At 67.2% G+C, this 21,586-nt stretch overlaps 4 protein-coding genes across 4 annotated transcripts in view; all 4 read right to left on the bottom strand.

Annotated features, from left to right (window-relative positions):
* Positions 1-549: 549 nt before the first annotated feature.
* Positions 550-10,811, bottom strand: CHLRE_01g000100v5 (uncharacterized protein). The gene is made up of 13 exons (XM_043058071.1): positions 10,478-10,811; positions 8,846-10,324; positions 8,630-8,721; positions 8,205-8,440; positions 7,835-8,072; positions 7,156-7,659; positions 6,994-7,019; positions 6,612-6,878; positions 6,226-6,505; positions 5,352-6,047; positions 4,483-5,141; positions 4,262-4,326; positions 550-4,090 (listed from the first exon to the last, which is right to left on the bottom strand). The coding sequence occupies exons 1-13, from the start codon at positions 10,556-10,558 to the stop codon at positions 1,484-1,486; spliced, it is 7,230 nt and encodes a 2,409-aa protein (XP_042927985.1). The 5' UTR covers positions 10,559-10,811; the 3' UTR covers positions 550-1,483.
* A 158-nt stretch (positions 10,812-10,969) lies between these two features.
* Positions 10,970-17,561, bottom strand: CHLRE_01g000050v5 (uncharacterized protein). The gene is made up of 4 exons (XM_043058070.1): positions 13,482-17,561; positions 12,943-13,296; positions 12,496-12,745; positions 10,970-12,240 (listed from the first exon to the last, which is right to left on the bottom strand). The coding sequence occupies exons 1-4, from the start codon at positions 17,459-17,461 to the stop codon at positions 12,010-12,012; spliced, it is 4,815 nt and encodes a 1,604-aa protein (XP_042927984.1). The 5' UTR covers positions 17,462-17,561; the 3' UTR covers positions 10,970-12,009.
* A 68-nt stretch (positions 17,562-17,629) lies between these two features.
* CHLRE_01g000033v5 (uncharacterized protein) lies at positions 17,630-21,231 on the bottom strand. The gene is made up of 9 exons (XM_043058069.1): positions 20,900-21,231; positions 20,522-20,827; positions 20,144-20,449; positions 19,768-20,073; positions 19,455-19,600; positions 18,888-19,133; positions 18,639-18,724; positions 18,337-18,480; positions 17,630-18,216 (listed from the first exon to the last, which is right to left on the bottom strand). The coding sequence occupies exons 1-6, from the start codon at positions 21,187-21,189 to the stop codon at positions 19,111-19,113; spliced, it is 1,377 nt and encodes a 458-aa protein (XP_042927983.1). The 5' UTR covers positions 21,190-21,231; the 3' UTR covers positions 17,630-18,216; positions 18,337-18,480; positions 18,639-18,724; positions 18,888-19,110.
* A 118-nt stretch (positions 21,232-21,349) lies between these two features.
* CHLRE_01g000017v5 (uncharacterized protein) overlaps positions 21,350-21,586 on the bottom strand; it is a 1,472-nt gene continuing 1,235 nt past the window's right edge. The window contains exon 2 of the mRNA XM_043058068.1: positions 21,350-21,586. This exon is cut by the window's right edge and continues 672 nt beyond it. The gene's annotated coding sequence lies outside the window, so the exon portion shown is untranslated.

Genomic DNA, 21,586 nt, shown 5'->3' with positions numbered 1-21,586 from the left:
CTCGGAGCATAAACATACGGCTGAGCTGGTGTATCCGTGTCCGATTTAGCGAGTTCAGCAGGGCCGCCTGGAAAAAGGCAATTCAATTGTAGTAGTTGCTACCAAGGATACATGTGCATTGTAATTGTAGCGCTACGCAGCGAATCATTGCTCACGTTGTGTCCAGCATTGCCCCTCAGTTGCAGCCTAGCGCCCGACCAGTCGAGTACGCTAGTCTAGAAATGAGCGCAATGGCTGGGCTGCTTAGTACAGGCTTCGGGACTGCCAAACGTGCCAGTGAAAGAACTGGAATGTTTCCGCAAGTTCGGTCGCTCTCGCCTTAGTTGGCTCCCGCAGTCGTGCGCGTGTTACAGTATGTATGTTAAGGGGGACTGGGCGCAAGCCGTCCCTGTGCTGTGGCGGGGATGGTCCCCACCAGTGTATCAGTGGGGATCGCACATACGCACGGCCAGCGCCAGAGGGTGGCAGGGGCGCTACGGTACTGTAGCCTGGTGGCGCTGGCCGCTGGAGAGAGTTTGCTGGCGAGGGGGGGGGCTCTCCACATGCACCGCGGCCTTTTCATGTTCTCCTGAGGTTACCGGGGCCCCTCGCCCCCCTCCCCATCGTCGAGGCGCCGCGCCCCACACGGCCCCACCCGCACGGAGCGGCCACCAGCCAGTGACGGGCCGCCTTTGCCCTACGTGTTTGTGGCCATCACGTGGGGGCGGTGGCGGGGTGTATGGGGGCTATCGGCAGCCGAAGCAGCCTCCCCTTGACGACGGACATCACCGCACGACATGTCAACAGGGTTGCCTCCGGCCCCTCCGCCTCCTTCATCCGGCTGCGCACAAACGCCTACACCAAACCTCATCAGTCGTCACCCGCCAACGGCCACCTAAAAATTCCAGACTAGCTCAGCGATAGCTCATGGAATAAGCGATGAATGGATGGTGCAGATCTGCCGCAGCATACAGGTCACGGTCCGTCATGGGCCGTAACAGGCCGCGAGCTTTCCGCGTAATCGTTTGCGCGGGGGCGACGTACCGGCCGGTACCGGTAATTCCATGTTTCATTGTCGCCTGGGCCGGGCACTATCCCATGTGCCGTCATACCGTACTGATGGCCACATCTACACACTGCGCACTCCAGGCGACATCCAAGGCGACACCGCACGTGCTGCAGCGCGCAAACACAGACAGGTTTTTGGCTGTCACAGCGTCCACACCGGCATGCAGCTGCACGCGCTGCCGTTACACCTTACTGCCGTGTCCGTCAAGTCCCTCCAGCGTGACGCAGTAATCTACAAGCGCAACAGGCACTGGATCAACCCACTCAGTCACACACACACACACACACACACACACACACACACACACACACACACACACACACACACACACACACACACACACACACACACATACGCATGGAAGCAGTCTGCAACTTGCAACTCTGCAGTCGGACGGACATGGGCCGTCATGGGCAGCCATAGGCCGTGGTCTTTCTACTGGTACCTCTTATGGCGCACGCCGCCCCGCTGACCCGGCCGGCGGTATGGCACCCCAACGCTGCCAGGCGACCCAGCCCCAGCTTCAAGTCCCCGCATGCCCGTGACCACAGACACTTGCAGCGAGGGACTGACCGCTGTGTTGCCGGGCTGCGCCGTGTTCCCTGGCGCCGCGCTGCTGCCGAGCGCAACCGCCATGGCGCGCGAGCTCAGTTGCGCCAGCGCCTGCGCCGCCACTGCCTGTATCGCCCCGCTGCCGCTGCCGGTCGTACAGGCCGCTTGGGCGGCCGCAAGGTTAGGCGCATGCAGGGCCGCTGGGGCGGATGCAGGAGTTGGCGCGTGCAGGCGTGTGGCAGCGGCTGTCAGGTAGGGTGTGACCGCAGGCGCGGCGCCTTTGCTGTCGCTGTGCGCGCGCGCGGTTGGGAGACGCAATGGCTGCTGGCACTGGTGGTGCTGCTCTAGCGGCCCCTGAGACGGCTGCTGCGGCTCCCAGCGCGACCGCCTCCGCTTGCGATCCTGCTGGCTATGTTGTTGGAACTGTTCTTGGCCCTGCTGCTGCCCTTGGGGTTGCTCGTTGGGGCTCCCACTGGCATCCGCCCCCACGTGCGCCTGAGCGAGGTGGTGCCGCTGCTCCTCAGCGCCCTGCTGCGGCTCCTCCTGCTCTTGCAGGCCGTGGCCGGTCAGCACCGACCAGCCCCAGTCAGTGCGCTCCACGCCCCGCACAAGGCCACTAACAGCGGCGCCGCCGGCACCATTGCCATCATCCGCCAGGACCTCGTGTCCCTCTCGAGCTGCTGGGCACCCAGGCTGCACGGGGCGGACCGACGCCGTGTCCGCGTCCTGCGCTGCCTGCTGTTGCGGCTGCTGCTGCTGCTCCGGCGGCGGCGGCGACAGGCTATGGGGCCTCTGCCGCGCCGCCGCCGCGCCAGCTCCGTGGGAGCCAGCAGCTGGGCGCACCTGCCCCACCCCGCCCGCGGCAGCTCCAGATGCCGTCATAACCGCTGCTGCTGTCAGCTGCTCACCCGGGTCCGTCGCTGCCGGGTGGCGCGAGGAGGTCTGTGGCGGCGCCGGGCCCAATGACATGTCTGCTACCACGCCTTCAGCGTGAACGCAGGCAGCCGCACTGGCATTACCACTGGCAGGTGCACCTCGTAACGTGGCCGCCTGGGCGTCAGGGGCCGGCGCGCCCTGCTGCACCCGGTCACCACCTGGCTGGGGCGCCCCTGCCGCTGACTCCGAAGACGAGGGGAGCGACGGCGGGGCGGGACCCTGCTGCGCCTCTGCTGCATCTAGAGGAGGCCACGCCGCAAGGGCCCCGTTGCAAGTCTTAGCTGCAAGTCCTGACTGCTGCTGCTGCTGTGGCGGCATGTGTGCCTGCTCCTGTTCCGCCTGAGCCACCTCAAGCACAGCCCCCTCCTCCTGGCATTGGCCTAACCCGTGCCCCTGGCCCTGATCCTGCCCGGCATCTTCTGGCGGCATCTCCGGGTCCAAGTGCAGTTCCGGCTCAAGCTCTCGCTCCCACTCCCATGCGGGCTGCAGTTGCGACTGTGGCTGCGACTGCACTTGCGACTTTGGCTGGGGCAGCGGCTGGGGCACGCCGCTGGCTGCCGTGTTTGACGCCGCTCCAAGCAGTCGAACCGCCTCACGTGCAACTGCCAAACACGCCTGCGCCTCTGCTGTCCGCTGATCTTCTCCGAACTCCACACCAGTCGCCCCAAGCGAAGGGCCATGTGAACCACCCTCCGTGCACGCTCCGGTGTCACCTTGGCCGCCACCGCCACGCTCGCGGCCCACGTGCTCGCCTGCCTGTCGCTCCGCCTGCTGCTCGCGCCACAGCGCTGGGTGCTCCTGCTGCGGCTCCTGCGGTGGCTGCTGCGCAACCGCCTGCGACGGGTCATGGGCTTGGTCGGGGGCCTGGTCGGGGGCCTGGTCGGCGCCACCGCCATCTGCACCGCCAGCAGCAAGGTCACAGTTGTCGGCTGTGGACACTCCAGGAGCCACCACGGCGGCACTGCCAGCAACGGTCACTGGTTGTGCTGCTGGCAGTTCCAGGTGGGGGCCGGCTGCGTGCTGCAGTCGACCACCCGCCCGCTCTGCTGTCAGGGAACCGTCCTGGGCGGCAGCGCCTGCTGCGGCGCGGGTGTCCGCCTCTGCGCCCAGTGGGGCTTCGCGCGCAGCACCTCCCACCCACCCCGCGCCCGCTGACCCCTGTGCAGAGCGCCCTGGGCCCTGTGCTGTTTTGCGAGCTGCGTCCTGCTCCTCCGTCGCCTCCACCGCCCGCGCGGTCGACTTGATGTCCACCGCCCGCCGCTTCACGCCGCGCCGCCCGCCCTCGGACACAGCCATGGAGCTGGTGTGCGCAGACTGCGCTGGTGCTGGCGCAGCACCGGGCTGCTGCTTCTGCTGCTGTTGGTCGTGGTCCTGCTGGCTTCCACGTGGCAAGCTGCCGTCCCGTGAAGCCGCTGTGTGTGAACCCGCCGCTAGGCTGCCTAGCCCGTGACCGTTGGCGGCGGCAGGGGCATCGGCGGCGGTCATAGGCACCGCCATCGCCGCAGCGCCGGTTTCCGGCTGCAGCCGGGTCTTGGGCAGTGCGGGCTGCAGGACCTGTGTGCATGGGAGTCGTCAACATGTGTATGAATCCTGCACACGCAATCAGGTACCTCGACTTGCGCAGGTGAACCTCCTGGCCTACGCATGCTAGGCTGATGCACACGCGCCGGGCGCGTCCTGTACGCGGCACGCAGCCGAATGCCCGCCCCTGCCCACCCCGCCTACCTGGAACGTGGCCACGGCACCGAAGGGCCCCTCGCCGCCGGCATGGTAGCGCACGTAGGGCCGGCCTGTCAGGCATGCCGAACAGGAAGTGAACGCCGTCAGACCCGGACCATGACGATGACGCGAGCCTTCTATACCAGAGAGCGCACACAGGTGTGGAAGCGGTGCAAAGGACGGACCTAGGGGGCATATCACCTATGCGGACAGCCAACCCGCCCCACCTGTCCCGCCGCCGCCGTCCAGGGCCTCATGCTGGAAGAGCGCCACAACGCCGTCACCGGCACCCGCGCCCGCACCTGCCAGAGCGGCGCGCGGACTGGCCAGGCAGGAGCGATGCCGGCCGCCCACCAACTCGCAGCCCGGCGTGGGCCCAACCTCCTCCTCCTCGTCATCACCCGCCCACTCGCCATCGGCAGTCGGCCCGCCCTGCCGCCCCTGCCCGGGCTCTCTGCCATTGTCGTTATCACTGCTGCTGCTGCTGTCACTGCTGACGGCAGCGCGTCGCCGGCGGCGTGGACGCCCCGAAACCGCCTGGCCGCACCGCGCGCCGCGCCGCTCTTGCTTCAGCGCCGCCGGCACCGCGCCTGTGACACCAACCGTTGCTGTTGCAGCCTCAACATTCTCCTCCTCCTGCTCCTGCTCCTCTTCCTCCACCGCCAGGGCCACCGAGTTGAACCTGTCCTCCAGCCGGGCCGCCGCACTGCCGCTGCCTCGAGTCCGGCCAGAGGCTGGCGGTGCTTGCGGCTGGTCCTGAGCCGCCGCAGCTGCAGCGCCATTTCCAACGGCGACAGCGGCAGCGGCGGCGCTGCCCACAGGGCGGGGCTGCTGAGGTTGGGGTGGGGGGACGTACACCAGCGGCCTGCCAGCCAGGGTGGGCAACCTGTAGATGTGGCCAATGAAGCGGGAGCGCATGTACGGAGCGCGGGTGAATAGACGCATGCCGGGCGCGACCCGCTCTGTAACGCAGCGGTAATGCTGATTGTCGCTCCTACCCTGTTCTGACCTGCCCCGCGCTATATGCAAGCGAGCGCCCCGCGTTCAAGCTATAGCCGCCACAGTACCAGTACCGTGGGTGCACCGCACGACTCACAGTTGCGCCGGGCGGCTGGCGTTCGCCACTCGGGCCAGGTGCCGCGGCTGCTGCAGCTGCTGCAGCTGCTGCTGGTGCTGGGCGCGCCGGGTGCGCTGCAAGGCCGCCCAGCGCTCCATAGCTGAAACCCCGGCCGCTACCCCAGCCGCCGCGCTCCTGGCTGCTGCGTCACCCTTCCTGGCCGCAAAGGTGGCGGACCCGACGGTACTTTCGCTGCGCGTCAGCTCCTGTCCTGGCCCCTGTCCTGGCCCTTGGAGCTGGGGCTGGGGCTGCGGCTGGGGCTGCGGCTGGGGCTGGGGCTGGGGTTGGGGCTGCGGCTGGGGCTGCGGCTGCGGCTGCGCCGTTCCCTGCCTCGGCTGAAGCTGCGGCCGCCGGTCTCGCGTAGACGAGCTGCTTGCAGTCGGCCGTGCTTGCGGTTGCTGTTTCCTCGGCTGCGGGAGCGTTGATGGTCCTGGCCCGGCTGGTGCTGCAATCGGCTGAAGTGCCCGCGGCTGCGGCGCTGCGGGGCCGGCAGCTTGCAGTGGCAGCGCCCCGCGCGGCGGCCGTGGCGGCACACGCCGCAGCGCTGCTGCCACGTGCTCCCTGTCCGCCCGGCCGCCGCCCACGAAGGCCTCCCCTGAGCCCTCCGCGGCCTGCTCGGCCTGCTGGGCCCCTGCAACGGACTCGCTCTCCTCCTCGTCGTCCTCCGACCACGCCCTGCGCACGCCGCGATAGGGGCATGGGCACACGGGTGCTAGCATCACACGCAGGTCCAAAGGCATGAAGGACGCGCGCTGCTGGACTCCTGCACACCGCCAGCTACGTACGCATCACGATCATGCGCACTCATGTACCGTATATCGCCACACCCACAGAACAGTACTAACGCTCTCACCGTGCTGCGCGCCTGTCTGGGCCTGCCCCGGCCCCAGCCGCCAGGCCCACTGCCGCCGCCGCCGCCATCTCGGCCGCGGGCAGCTGCTCCTCCGCCACCGCCTCCCAGTCCTCGCCCGCGTACGACACCGCCAGCAGCTCACCCAGGTGGCCAAGCCAGTACACAGGGCAAGCGGCGGAGCCGGAGGAGGCCGGCGCGGGCAGCGGCGGGTGCAGCTGCTGCGGCGGTGGCTGCAGGGGTGCTACTGGAGCAGCACCCTCCTCAAGCTCAGCCATGGTACCTGTGGTCAAAAGCAGGCAGGCGGGTAAAGATGCCGGGGTGGTGTTGCGCGCCTTTTCTCACCGGCCCCACTAGTACCCGGATACACTGTGTGAGCAGCACCTCACCGGCTTCAGTCTCGGCGCTGCTGCCCTCGGCTGATTCCGGTGCTGATGCTGCGTCGCCGCGCTCCCAGGCGGCCTTGACGTGCTCACGCAGCCACGCAGCCAACGCCGCGTCCGAGCTGCTGCCGCCTGCAGCCTCCGCAAGCCGGTGCCCCCCCGCTGCGCCCGCCGCCGCCGGCAGCACGTGGGCCTGCAGGGCGGCCACGGCGGGGTCCAGCACCTCGCGCAGCAGGCCCACCGCACGCCGGGGGCCGGGCGCGCAGTCGCGGCCTGCAGGCCGGTGCATGGGGGTAAAAGACCGGGCAGGGAAAGGATCGAGGGAAAGCCCTACATGTCAAGGCGTACTGGCCGGCAGGTGTCAACTTTGCTCCCGCTGTCGACTCACCGACAGCCTCCATGGCGTACACGGACCTGCGTGTACGGCACACCATGAGAAGCAGCACGGGGATTGTCCGAATGCGTCTGAATGTTGGGAAGTGTGACGCGTTGGAGCACACGCAAGCCCCAGCTACACCTACGCGTGCACACACACCGCCCGCACACGCACCTGCACGCTGCATACAGCCGCGCACAGAGGTCCATTCGGGGCTGGCCTTGTACAGGGCCGGTGCCAGTTTTAGGACTACCGGATATGGCACCCTTGGTGCCGCCCGCGCCTCCGCCAACGCAGCCGCCCTCGGCCTGCCGCTGCTGCGGCTGCAGCTGCGGCTGCTGCACCAGCGGGTCCGGGCTCCTCATCAGCGGCTCCAGCGGGTCGCGCACCGTCCACCACACCGCCAGCAGCTCCATCACCCAGGCACCGGCCGCCGAGCAGCAGCCGAGCTGCGCCCCTGTCACAGTCGCAGCGCCCGTCGCAACCGGCGCCATTGCCTGGCTGCTGCCCTGGTCGCCGTTCGCCTGCCCCGGCTGCCGCTGCCGCTGCTGCTCCTGACCGGGGGGCCATGTGGAGCGGCCTGCGGCCCACCAGGCGCTGCGGGCCGCCGCCTCCGCCTCCGCCTCCGCCTGAGCCCGGGCCTGTCGCAGCGCCGCCGCAAGTGCGCGGCATGAAGACCTGCGTGGGCGACGGACATCCGGGGGAGAGGGCGTGGCGGTGTGGGCGCGTGCCGCAAACCTGTAGCACCTGACGGCCCTTGGTGCTCGCGAGGTGGTGCACACACTTGCCATACCGACACAACACCTGTGGCATTCCAGCAATGCGCCCACCCCGCCGTAACGCATGCGCCTACCCAAGCAGCAGCTCCACGGCCTGCCTGGCGTGCTGCCGTGCCGCCGCCAGGATCAGGCGCAGTGGTGGCTGCCAGCCAGGCAGCGGCGTCAGCGGGTCCCAGCACCACTCGTTGCGAAGGCCGACGCTGCCGGCCGCTGCGCCACCGGCGCTATGGGCGCGCACCGCCGCGCCTGCCGCTGCTGCGCTGCTGCGCTGCCGCAGGTCCTGGGCGCTGTGGCGGGCGGCCAGGTGCGGCACTGCGTGCGGCAGGAGAAGGGGTGGGCGGGCGGGATCCCCTTTGACATCGGTAACTCCGCTGGACAGTACATTACAGTACAAATTCGGCAAACTGCGCCGCCCATGACCGTTCCATAGCCCTGTCCGCCTACTTTTGCTTGCCAGGCGTGCCCGCATGCCCGGCAGCTGTGGCCGCCTGTCGGAATGCCCAGCGCCCGCATCAGCACCAAGCGCTGCGCCTGCACCTTCTCCACGCGGCTCCAGCAGCGGGGCCTGTGCCTTGGCCCGCTGCTGTTCCTGCTGCAACAGCGGAAGCCGCAGCAGCGCCCGTCGCTCGAGGGCATGGACAGCGGTGGCCAGGCGGCCAACCACGAACTGTTGCATCAGGCTGCGGCGAGCGGGATGGGGGAGGGGAAGGAGCGTTGAGGTGCCAGGGAGCGCAGTTCGGCAAATCGGTATCATGTCCTATATGTTCCGTCCCCCGTAAGGCGCACAGATCGCGCTGACGCTAACCGCCGGTGTGCACCATAGCAGCTAGCAGCCCGGCTCAGCCAAGACACTCCAACAGTCCACTCACTCATCGGCTCTTGCCAGCACGCGCCCGCAATCAATGGCGTGCGCTGGACCAGCCTCCACCGCCTCCACCCTGGCTTCGGGTTGCAGGACGGTCTGCAGCCAAGCAGGGCGGAGGACACAAATAATGGCTTCAGGAGATAGAGCTGAGAATCAACGCGCGCTAGTCGTGCACCGACCCTGCGATGTCAACACCCGTGCCGACGGCACGGCCACGCACCTGCGCTTCACGAGCACTGGCAGCAGGCCACTGCCAGCGACTGCCGCGACTTACACCGGCCGCGGCCGCCCCAGGTGGGGCGGTGCCTACGCCTCCGCTGGCCCCGCGTGCAGACCGCGCGAGCGCCCGTATCGGCGCATGCGCAGGTGCCTCGGTACCAATAGCGCACGCCAGCTGCTGCAGCTGCCTCGCGCCCTGCTGCCGCCCCTGCGCGGCCCCTCCTGCTGCGGCCCCAAACCCGCTCCCACCATTGACACGCCTGGCGTAACGCCACTGCCGCACCGCATCCTTAAGCCGCTTGGCGGCGCTGGCAGGAGGCGCCAGCGCCCTTGCTGCTTCCCGCTCCAGCTCAGCACGCTCTGCGCCCACTCCGCCATCCCCTACATCCTTCGGCTGCTGCTGCTGCTGCTGCTGCCGCTGCGAGTGCGGCGGCGGCTGCACCCCTGTCCTGGCCCCAGGCGGCACCTGCAGCTCCGCCTCTACATCTGGCGCCTTCTCCCGCGCCTCTGCTCCGGCCGTCCCCGTCGCGGGTCCAGGCATGCTGCCGCCAATAGCCCGAGAGGATGCGAGCGCAGCACCTCGGCCACCAGTGCCACTCAACACGCAGGAAGCCATTTCCATTTCGCAGCCTGCGCCCGCTGCACTGCCGGTCGCCGTCGCCACCGTCACCACCTTCGCCAGCAGGACCGTCAGGTTGCCACCGCCGTGACCGCTGTCGTCGTCACGGCCTGCTGAGGCCAAGGGGAAAGGCAGGTCCAGGCGGCGGACAGCAGCGTCTGCCAGCAGCGCAGGGTGCGCAGCGCCGGCAGCAACTGCAGGTAACCTGCTCGCCAGCTGGGGGGCCCGCTGATCGACGACGTCGTCAGTTGCTGATGCAACACTGCGTCTACCAGCCCGCCGCCGCAGCCCGCTTGCCGCCTTGCCTGTGCCCTGGCAGCGGCGCGAGCAGTGGCGGCGGTGGCGGCTGGTGGTGGCTGCCGCCAATGACCCCGTCTCTGCTTCACTGCCGCTGACTGGCGCGCCGTAGATGGCCTCGCTAAGGCCTGAGCACTGCGGCACCTCGGCCCCGCACGCCGGCTGCTCGCCTGGCCAGCGCGGCCGCCAGCCCGCCGCGCGTGCCGCCGCCATCTGCTCCTCCCACGTCGCCGTGAAGGCGTCCTCCTCCTCCCCCAGCTGCTGCTGCCCCGGCTGCTGCTCTGCATCGTGGGTCCCAGCATCGACAAGAGCCTCAGGAGCGGCGCTGGTTGCTGGGATCTTACGACGCGCGCTGTCAGGAGAGACGGCTTGGAGCGCAGGGGCACCCTCTGCAGACTGGCGGTGTCGCTTCAGTGCGGGCTCCTGAACTGAACCCTGTCGGAATGCAACTGCCTGGGACGTGTCGGATTGCTGCCGTTGTCCCGTTACAAAGCTCCGGTGTCCGATGCTTCCCGGAGAATGGCGGCGCTGCGATGGCCCCGCCGTGCGCCCGGATATGGGAGCCTAAGGGGCGGCGAGGGAGCGGGGCCAGGCGAAAAGTATTGAGGGGACTCATGTCGAATGTGCCGGTGCCTAAACAAATGCCCAATCAAGCAGGTATGCGTGACAGAACGGCCCTGGCCAGGCGTCGACACATGTTCGCAGCTGACACGTTACCTCGTTGCCATGCTCGCGACCACTCTGCGCGACTGCCTTTCCTTGGCTCTTTCCAGCAGGCTTGTCTACATGTGCATTCATTCCGGACTCTCCTACTAAATAAGTGGCTCCTTGCGTGTGCACTGCGCTTGCGCGCACAGCCCGAGCCCGAGCAAGTTCTAGTTGTGCATATGATGCATCATATTTGTTAAAGTGATAGCACAGTCGTATTGTTGTCGCCCCGCCTGAAGCAGTGTTACGGTTCGTCCTGGTGTCCTCGCGCCAAATTGAACATTTGCGCAGATGAGATACCGTCAAATAGGGCGTAATGGGCGCAGCTGAGCCGTGCAACTTTAAGACATGACCCAGGTTGTTTGCAAATGTAATGCAGCGGTAGCCAGCGGGTGTCGCTGATGGGCTGTGCTTGCATTGGCGCCGCACGGCCCGGCGGGCCCTGGCGCCTGCTCAGTCCTGTTCCACTCCGCTCTTCAGCCAGCCACAGCCAAGTGAGTGCCTAAGTAAGTAAGAGAGCTAGAAACAGGAAAGCCCTTGAACTGCCGCGTAAAACACCAGGGGAAGCCCTACCCCTGGTTTGCACAGTCTGTCATAAGGGGCGAGTACTGCCAGCACGACGTGTGCAAGCCCAGCCCTTCAGCATCAACGGCCAGAAATGAGCTCGGCCACGCTGATGTCAAGTCCGCAGCCCTTGGCAAGTCCGCATCACAGAAGGCTATGCTAAGTTGCGTTGCCTGCGCATGCCCGGCCGCACACACCCCAACGGCCCAAACCAAACCCTGCATCCATCTGGCTTTCATTTTTTGTCCCCGCAGATTTTCCATGCCGCTGGTACTCTGCAAGTTATGCAGGGCCAGTGCAGGCAAGATGCCTTAAGATTTGAGGCTGGTTAGGAGTTCCCCTCCCACACGTGTGCGGGCACGGTACCGTATGCGGTCAAGGCGTCAAGCGACGTTACCCATTACCCATCGCGAGGTGAGTCCGGTATCGTTCACTAGCTACATGCACCGCGGCCTTTACATCTTCTGATTTCGGAGCCCTGGCCCAGCACCTGCCGCCCGCCCCGACCTGGTGTTGGTGGAGTTCACCGTCAACGACCCGCCCACGCCCTCGCCAGCCGACATACGCAAGACACCTGAACTCAACCCGCAGCTGGTGGATCAAAGGGGAATGCAGTAACACAAATCAGTGAAATCACATGCGACCTAGCAGGCGAGGACGGCAAGGACAGGTGCAACCATGTGATAGTCCCGGCTAGTTCTGAGCTCGTTCGCATCATCCTGTATTGCCCACTTGCACGGCGCACTGACAACCGTGTTTACGTCGAAGCTCTGGCATGTGTTGCCCCTGCCATCGCCTTCCTGCCATCGCAAAATTCTACATACTGCGTGCTCCCTTGCGCCACACTGCACTCCCCGCCCAGTCCTTCACTGCTCCACGCGCTGCTACGCCGCGGATACGGCTCGCCAACACCGCATGTGCAGCAACAGCTGACGCCCTCAGGTCTCCGCACTCCCTCAGCCGCAGCCCGCCGCACACTACTGTGACATCTGCGCCTGCGAGTCCAGGTCATCGCCCTCCTCGCCCTCCTCCCCCTCCTCGCCCAGTGCCGCCTTGTACTTTTGGCGGTGCGCCCACGCCACCTTCACGTGGCGCTGGCGCAGCAGCTCCAGCGGCTGCGGCATGGTGAAGCCGCACGGGTTCTCCAGCAGCGCCGAGCGCGCAGCGGCCACCTGGGCCAGCCAGCCCGGAGCTTCTTCAAGGCACTTCTGCAGAAGCCAGGGGGGAGGCAGCGGGAGGTGGTTGGGAGGGTGGGGTGCAGGGGCCCTATTGGATGCATGCACAGCGCCAGGTTGATTGACACTGGGCCGATGGCAGGCAGAGCAAACAATCTAGAGTGCCTTGCTGTGGGGCCCGTTTATCAACTTAAGAGGCCCGCAGCTGCCCTTGCTGCCCTAGGCCCCGCGTCATTGCCCAGCTGCCAGCAGCGAGACGGCTGCGAGACGACACTACACTGACCCCACCTTGGCCGTGTAGTGGTTTGCGACGCCGCACGCCTCCAGCTCCTGCAGCTGCTCCTCCATCAAGTCCAGCATGCGCAGCTGCTTGGCCGGCCATCTCGCGATCCCCAGTTGGCGGCAGCGCGTCATGAAGCTAGTGCGGTGTAGCCCCAGCTGCCGTGCCGCCTCAACGAGGGGCAGGTGCAGCACCGGCCGCAGGTCCGACACCTGCAGCCGGTTGAGCACTTCACTGGGTGTGCGCGGGGCTCGGCGCCTGCGAGGGGCAAAATTCCGTAAACACAACGCATAAAGAGGCGACGCTGGAACACGGCACTGTGCGACATAAACCATGTGCAGAGGTCTGTACGCGTGGTCAAGTGCGCATATACATTGGCAAGCGCAAGACCGGTAACCGCGTGCCGCTCAAGGAGAAGACCATGCATGTGCCAGGTTAAATGTGTGCACGCGCACCTGGCAGGGGCGCCGCGAGTCTGCTGCCCACCGCCCTCCTTCTCCTTATCCTCCTCCGGGTCAGACGGGCGCACCGCATCTGCTGTCTCCTCCTGGTCGCTTTCCGACTGCCGGTGAGAGCGCGCAGTCGCCCGCCGCCCACGCCCGCCGCGCCCTCGCCCGGCTATCGACGCCCGTTCAGGTGGCTTGCTGCGGGTGCGGCCGCGCGAGGGTGAGGCAGTGGCGGCCTTGATCACTCCTGTTGCAGCTGCCGACAACCCTGCACCCGAACCACCCCGTGCGCGATCACCCACGCGGCTTCCCCCCGCTGTGCCTACTCCAACCACCGCCTGCTGCTGGCCGGAGCGATGCAGCCTGCATACAGTAAAGAGGAAGGGCAGGTACCCGGATCTATGTCGTGCTGTAGCGGTCCCACACCCGCCTCATACGCCAAGGCCAAGGCCTGCCCCACAAGTCCCAGCATGGCCTCAGCGCTTGCCCCGCTAGCTGTGTTGCACCGAGTCGTGCCGCTCTGCGCGCCCTGAAACCTGGCCCCTCACCTTGAATCCTCCACGAGCCTCGGTGATGGGACCACCGGCTGTCGCTGAAGCCGCACAGCCGCCCTACGGCTGGGCGACATGCCACCGCCTGCCGACGCTCTACTCCTGCCTGCTCCACCATTTGCCGAAGGCTCCGCGGGCCCCTGGCCCTGGGCCGCCATGCCAGCTGCATGCTGCTGCTGCTGCTGCTGCTGCTGCTGCTGCTGCTGTCCGCCAGGCACGCGACTGCTGCGGCGCAGAGGGCTAAGCGGTGGCGCGCGCCCTGCCCTGCCAACCGGTCGCGTAGCTGCTCCAGGGGGCTCGGCCGGCAGTGGCTGCCCCTGGTGGCCGAGGTCGCCCATTCCCGGCCCAGCCGCTGCAACTGCGCTGGGGCCCGCACCCCCAGCGGTTGCTGTATTGCTCGCCGCCCTGCCGGCACGGGGCTGCGATGTGGGCGTACCACATGCCGCCGCCCCGGCACCGTGCAGCATCACCAGACGGCCGCGCCGCCGACCTGGAGTCGCCAGCCCTCCCCCGGAGCCTGAGGCTGAAAGCACAAGCGGAGGCGAGGCAGCACCAACCCGAGTACCACCAGGACCAATTACTGCTGCTGTCATGCCCCGCTGTGCGTTGCAGCCCGCGTGTGCACCGACCCCGGCAGCCACACCCCCGCCGTCCTCGCGACTGCTGGGCTGCGGGGCGGCGCCTCCGCCCAGGTGCGGGTGGCCGCCATCGTCCGGCAGCTCATAGGCGTCCGTGTAGGGGCTGCCCGACACGACCTGCGCCACCCTGGGGCCTGCAGCCGCACTGGGGCCAGGCCCTGCCTGCGTCAACCCGGGGCTGGTGACGGGCGACCCTACAGACCATGGCGGCAGGGCTTGCAGCTTCGTGCCGGCCGGCACTAGCACTGGCGGCGCCAGCAGATTAACATCAAACTGCTCCGGCAGCTGCAACTGGGGTTCTGCGAGGGCCACCGCGCCAGCACCTAATCCTGCTGTGTCATGCCCTGCTGGCCCGCTTCCTGACGCCGGCAGCCGTCTCCGCGATTGCTGCACCGGACCTGTGCCATGCCCAAGAAGCGCCAGAGTCGAAACTGTCACGGCCGCCGCCAGCTGCTGCGGGGCCTCCGCCTGGCTTTCATGTGGGCCAGCGCCAGCCTCCAGTGCTGCCTCCCACGCCGCTGAATCGTTGTCAACGAAAGCGTCAGGCCCACCGTGGCTGTCACTGCCATCGGCGTAGAGGATCGCTGCCTCGCCGCCAGCACGTTTGACACCAGCGCTGTGCTCGGGCGCAGCCTGCGACAGCACGGCTGCCATCATGTGGTCCGTGACGTCGGAGGCGCCGGGCTTGTCCGCTGAGTGCTGTGACTTGTCCCGGCTGCCATCTTTAGCCTCGGCTGCGCCCCCAGGCCAATCGTCGTCCTCCCAGTCTCCCTCTTCAAACTCGGAGCTGTCAGTGTCGCTGCAACTGCTGCCGTCGCTCGGCACCTCGTCTTCCCACTGCGGCAAGTGCTCCGGCAGTAGTTGTTGAGCCCACGACTGCGACTCGCGCGCAGGGACTACTGCCCTTCCGCCCGCCTCTGCGCTGCCCGCCTCGGCGCCGCCGCCTGCGGCTGCAGTGAGCTCGCACCGTCCAGGGCTGCGCTCTGACGCCGGCCTGTGAAGGCTTTCGGGGACTGCTGTGGAGGGCTCATCGCCTGCGACAATCCCCGCCCCACCACCGCAGCCGCCTGCGCCAAGCCCGCCGCCGCCGCTGCTGGTCACGGCATCGTTAACGTCCTTGCTCGTGCTCTGGTCACTGCCGCCACTGCTGGTGCTTCTGCTGCTGTCTGTAATACCATGCAAGCTGCGTCTGGCGCCGCTTAAGCTCCGAACTCTATCGCCGCCGGAGCCACCGCTATGGCTGCTATCGGCAGCGCCCGTTAAGCTCCCGCCGCTACTGGTGCTCCCACCGCTGTCATCGCCGCTGTTGCTGCTGCCGGTGGTCGCCCCATTGCCACTGCTGGTGGTGCCGCTCCCATGAGTGGTGCTGCTAGCTCCACACCCAATTGCTGCAGGAACTTGGGGGCTGGGGTCCCGGCCCTCCGCTGCAGGGCCGCTGGCCTCAGCGCCTGGCTTCGACTTCTGGAAAACAGGAGGTGCGGATTCCGCTTGAGGGCTCTGCAGCAGTAACGAACCGACCCACTCGCTGACACGCGCACCCTGGCCCGCTGCTCCAGGCACTGCAGCTGCATCCTCAGGAGCCTCAGCCGCGCCGCCAACACCCGTACCGGCTGGGGCGTCAGCCGCTTGCACTCCGTTTCTGCTGGCTTGCATGCGGCTGCACACGCTGCAACCCGGGGTGATCGTGGTAACGGCGCTGCCGTGATGCGCACGGACTTCATCTGTGCCGCCGCCGCGGCCGCTACCCGCAGGTCCGCCACCTGCCACCACGGCAGGCACGAGAATGCCACCTGCTGCTTCTGCTTCTGCTGTTGCTGCTTCTGCTGCTAGCACGGCACCGCGCGCCCCGCTCGCCGCCTCAGCGTGCCCGGGCGAAGATCCCACACGGAACTCCAGTGACGCCGCGGCGCCGCTACTGCAAGCTCCGGCGCCGTGCCCTTCTGGTACTGGCCCAGCGGGGGTGTACCTGGCTGCCCCTCCTCGCCCGCACAGTGCAGCCCCCAGCGCCCGCTGCAGCCGCGCCGTCTGCTGCTGCAGCAGTGCGCGCTGCTGCGCCCATACGTCGCTGTCCCGCTCATCCGGCCACCCGAACCCGGCGCCACGACCCACCTCGACGGCCGCCTTCAGGTACGGACTGTCGGCTGGCAGTGCAGCCGCAGCCTCCAGGGCCGCTAGGTGTGCCGCGGCTGCAGCGGCGTGCTTGGCGCACGCCACGTACTCGCTGTCCACCGCCCCCAGGCCCCTCCGCCGCCGCCGTTGCTGCTGCTCATGCTGGGGCTGCAGCAGGCCGTGTGCCGACAGCTGATTCTGTCCCGCCTGACCCCCAGTCGCTTGCCCGCTGCACGTTTCCATCACCGCCCGAACATACGGGCTGTCCGGGGGCAGGGCAGCGGCCGCATTAATGGCTGCTAGCCTCGCTGCGGCCACAGCTGCCTCCCTGGCACACACCGCTGCCTCACTCTCACACGGCGGGCTTTCGTGCAACCCTTGCTGCCCTTGCTCGTGGCGCTGCGTCTGCATCTGTGGTTGTGGCTGCAACTCACTGCTGAGGCTGGTGTCCCGTGATTCAGCCGGCTCCTGGCCAGGCTGCCGGCCTGCGCCGCGATCCCGCTGGCTCACTGCAGCGGCGGCAGCGGCAGCGGAAGTTCCTGCTGCCTCCGCAACCCCCAGGCCCCGGTCCTGGCCGAGCACCGCCACGTCCGGTCTGACTATCACCGCTGGCCCGCCCTCTTGACTGCTGGGTGCTGGCTGCGTGTCCTGGCCAGGTGAGCACCCCCCAACCTGACCGTCCACCTTCGGCTCCAGAGGCAAGGACAGCAGCCGCACTTTGGCAACTGGGGGCGCTGGGCGCCGCGCCTGCTGCGCTTCCTTCGCCCCTCTCACGCCCGCAACAAGGTCCACGCCAGTCTGCAAGCCCGGTGCCCCCGCCTGTACCAGCCGTAAGGCCCGTGCCAGCGGGGTGCTCCGCTGTTTGCGCTTGCCGCAGATAGGTGCTGGCTGCCGGTAAGGGTGTGCCGGAGCGCTGTCGACACAGTGACCCAGCGCCGTATTGCGGCTGCCCTCGCGCGCTGCCGGACGGCCACTTGGCTCGCCTGCGTGAACCGGCAGGGCGGGCGACGGCCGCACGCTGGGCGACTCAGCATCGGTGTTGCGCGGCGGGTCCGCCGGCCCGGCGGCTGCCTCAGCACCTCCTTTCTTCTTTCTTCTGGAAGCTTTGGCTCGCCTAAGCTGACGCCGTTCGCGTTTGGAGGCAGCCCGCTTGGCCGCGAGCACATCGCGCGCCCGCTCCGCACGCGCTGTGTCCCTCTTCCTATGCAGAATCCTTGAAACTTTGCTCATTCCAAGGACGACATGATACAACTAAACGGTTTTTATGTTGCATGCACGACGGCGCTTTGTTTTGCTTAGCAAGGTTGCGCGAGCTACAGTGCTGCCTGTGTTAATGTTGCTAATGTATCAAGCTGTGCTGGCTACAATCCATGCATTCCTTCCGGCAGGGCTTTTGCACCTCGTGGAATCCAAAAAGCTTGCCAATGTCATGCCAGGAGCTTTGGAAGAGGCGTTGTTCTCGAAGCAGTCAAACAAATATACTCTTTTGCATGCAATCATTAATATGCATTTGTCATCGCGGCACGCCGGCCCCATGGCGCTCGCCCAGCCCTTGCGCCCGCGCCCCAGCGCGCCCAGGCCGCACTAGCCCAGAGCCACCTCTAGCGCCCGTGTCCTCTGCCTTATGCAACACAGCAGTGATCTCACACATCCACAACAGTCCGCACCCGCCAGCACGGCGCCATAGCTTCATCAGACCATCCGCGCACGCCCTCCCGACTGTTGAGCTGGGCAAGGCCGGTGTGGAGGCCGGCACCCGTGTTGCACCGCGTTGCGTGCTTGCGCCAGCACCAAGCCCCATGCAGAGCAAGGAGTAAAATGGGAACGCACAATACCTCAGCAAAGCAATATATCGTTACTTGGATTGGCCACGTATGAAGTCTCCCTCGGCAGCTGCTGGTAATGGTGAACACAGCCACCATTCGCCAGGAGTAGGACCAGAACCGCACGCACCTGCCGCCTTGCGCTGCCCATCCACTCGTTGCCTGCCATGGGACAAAGCGCGCAAGGTCACACGGCGGCCGATGGCCAGAACGCACATTTCGACTGACTCGCCTACCCAGCACTGTATGCGAAGATGGGACCTCCTGCCCCTGCCACGTCACCTGCACACCAAGCGTTCGTCCGCTGGTTGGTCCACTGGTTGAGGTGCCACCAGGGCGCGCCGCACCATGGACAGGCAGCTCCATTAAGCTCCAATGCCGGACGATAACCAGGTTACGCTCATACGTGCAGCTCCGCATCCGCACCTGCATACAGGCGCGAGGGCTGAGCAACTCCGATGTGTAGAAGCATGCAACGAGACTACGGCAAGATCGCTGCCGCTTAAGCCAATTTCGGTCCAGGACAACATGTACGTCACAAGCACCGACCCTACCATCCAGAACCTATTCATTGCATAGCGCACCTGTCAGGGATGGGTGCACTGCCATTGCTGGGCGCCGCTGCAGCACAGTCCGTGCGACGAGATTCCTACTGCATTGCTAACGCGGCCTGCTAGTCACAGCGGAGACAAGCCAACATGGGGCAATTGCCAGTTAATGGCATATGACAGCAAGATAGACACGTTGCCGAAGGCGTTTCCCTTCTGCTTAGTGCGGCCCCAACACCACTCGCAAACCCCGTGTTGCTTGGCGACTACCCCAACCGCACCCACCTTTTATTGACGTGCGTTGCGGAACTATTGCGTACGTAGACCTTTGTGTCGGTACGGCCTGACGCTCGCCTAGCAAGCACCATAAAGGCAGCAGCATTGCGGGTCTGGCGCTGTCCAAGCGGTTGAGCAGCACCCCGCCGCCATGCAGGGCGGGCCATGCATGAGGCTATCACCGACAGCGCTCCATGGCGCTAACCGGTGACCGGCTTGATGAAGGCCTTGGTTAACCCCGGCACGACTGCGTGCCTGCTTTGTTGCACGAACAGCAGGCAACAATCAATTACTAGCCGGGTTCGTATGTAGCATGGGAACGTGCGTCCAAGGCGCGCAAGCGAAATATGCGCAGGAAGTGTGTGGGTCATGCGCTTTATGTGAGTAAGTCCAAACAGCCCATCATGCACAAGACAAGCTGCCACACCAGTCCGTGAGAAGCTGCAGGCCAGCGTAGTTACTGTCAACCACACACGCAAGTCCCACACTGTCATTCCTGTGAACCTTCAGTCTGCCCCTCCCCTAAAGTACCAGTCAGTACGTTGCGTTTCAGCACAAATAGCCACATCCACACACCTGGACACCGATGACAGAAGACGGCATACGCCGCACGTGCCGGCACGTTGTCACCTGCGGCCTTGCACCAGCCGCGGGAAAGGGCGCGTGCACAGTGGTTCTTGAAGCGTAGGCCGGGCGCACCAGACGTGCCGGCACGCCGCCACCTGCGGGGCCTTGACACCAGCCGCGGGAAAGGGCGCGCGCACGGTGGTTCTTGAGGCGTGGGCCGGGCGCACCGCACATGCCGGCATGCTGCCACCTGCGGGGCCTTGACACCAGCCGCGGGAAAGGGCGCGGGCAAAGCGGTTCTTGAGGCGTAGGCCGGGCGCACCGCACATGCCGGCATGCTGCCACCTGCGGGGCCTTGACACCAGCCGCGGGAAAGGGCGCGTGCACGGTAGTTCTTGAGGCGTAGGCGGGGCGCCCCGGATGTGCCGGCATGCTGCCACCTGCGGCCTTGACACCGGCCGCGAGAAAGAGCGCGGGCAAAGCGGTTCTTGAGGCGTAGGCCAGGCGCACCAGACGTGCCGGCACGCCGCCACCTGCGGGGCCTTGACACCAGCCGCGGGAAAGGGCGCGTGCACGGTAGTTCTTGAGGCGTAGGCGGGGCGCCCCGGACGTGCCGGCATGCTGCCACCTGCGGCCTTGACACCAGCCGCGGGAAAGGGCGCGGGCACGGTGGTTCTTGAGGCGTAGGCCGGGCGCACCAGACGTGCCGGCACGCCGCCACCTGCGGGGCCTTGACACCGGCCGCGGGAAAGGGCGCGTGCACGGCGGTTCTTGAGGCGTAGGCGGGGCGCACCGCACATGCCGGCATGCTGCCACCTGCGGCCTTGACACCAGCCGCGGGAAAGAGCGCGCGCACGGTGGTTCTTGAGGCGTAGGCGGGGCGCACCGCACATGCCGGCACGCCGCCACCTGCGGGGCCTTGACACCAGCCGCGGGAAAGGGCGCGCGCACGGTGGTTCTTGAGGCGTAGGCCGGGCGCACCGCACATGCCGGGATGCTGCCACCTGCGGGGCCTTGACACCGGCCGCGGGAAAGGGCGCGGGCAAAGCGGTTCTTGAGGCGTAGGCCGGGCGCACCGCACATGCCGGCATGCTGCCACCTGCGGGGCCTTGACACCAGCCGCGGGGAAGGGCGCGCGCACGGTGGTTCTTGAGGCGTAGGCCGGGCACACCTGACGTGCCGGCATGCTGCCACCTGCGGTCTTGGCACCAGCCGCGGGAAAGGGCGCATGCACGGCGGTTCTTGAGGCGTAGGCCGGGCACACCTGACGTGCCGGCACGCCGCCACCTGCGGGGCCTTGACACCGGCCGCGGGAAAGGGCGCGGGCAAAGCGGTTCTTGAGGCGTAGGCCGGGCGCACCGCACATGCCGGCATGCTGCCACCTGCGGGGCCTTGACACCAGCCGCGGGAAAGGGCGCGGGCACGGTGGTTCTTGAGGCGTAGGCCGGGCGCACCAGACGTGCCGGCACGCCGCCACCTGCGGGGCCTTGACACCGGCCGCGGGAAAGGGCGCGTGCACGGCGGTTCTTGAGGCGTAGGCGGGGCGCACCGCACATGCCGGCATGCTGCCACCTGCGGCCTTGACACCAGCCGCGGGAAAGAGAGCGCGCACGGTGGTTCTTGAGGCGTAGGCGGGGCGCACCGCACATGCCGGCACGCCGCCACCTGCGGGGCCTTGACACCAGCCGCGGGAAAGAGCGCGCGCACGGTGGTTCTTGAGGCGTAGGCCAGGCGCACCGCACATGCCGGGATGCTGCCACCTGCGGGGCCTTGACACCGGCCGCGGGAAAGGGCGCGGGCAAAGCGGTTCTTGAGGCGTAGGCCGGGCGCACCGCACATGCCGGCATGCTGCCACCTGCGGGGCCTTGACACCAGCCGCGGGGAAGGGCGCGCGCACGGTGGTTCTTGAGGCGTAGGCCGGGCACACCTGACGTGCCGGCACGCCGCCACCTGCGGGGCCTTGACACCAGCCGCGGGAAAGGGCGCGTGCACGGCGGTTCTTGAGGCATAGGCGGGGCGCACCGCACATGCCGGCATGCTGCCACCTGCGGCCTTGACACCAGCCGCGGGAAAGGGCGCGTGCACGGTGGTTCTTGAGGCGTAGGCGGGGCGCACCGGTCGTGCCGGCACGCCGTCACCTG

The sequence above is a fragment of the Chlamydomonas reinhardtii genome, chromosome 1 (assembly GCF_000002595.2).
Source record: "Chlamydomonas reinhardtii strain CC-503 cw92 mt+ chromosome 1, whole genome shotgun sequence".
Lineage (NCBI taxonomy): Eukaryota > Viridiplantae > Chlorophyta > Chlorophyceae > Chlamydomonadales > Chlamydomonadaceae > Chlamydomonas > Chlamydomonas reinhardtii.
The sequence above is the reverse complement of the archived record's forward strand: the minus strand, read 5'-3'. Positions and strand labels throughout refer to the sequence as shown.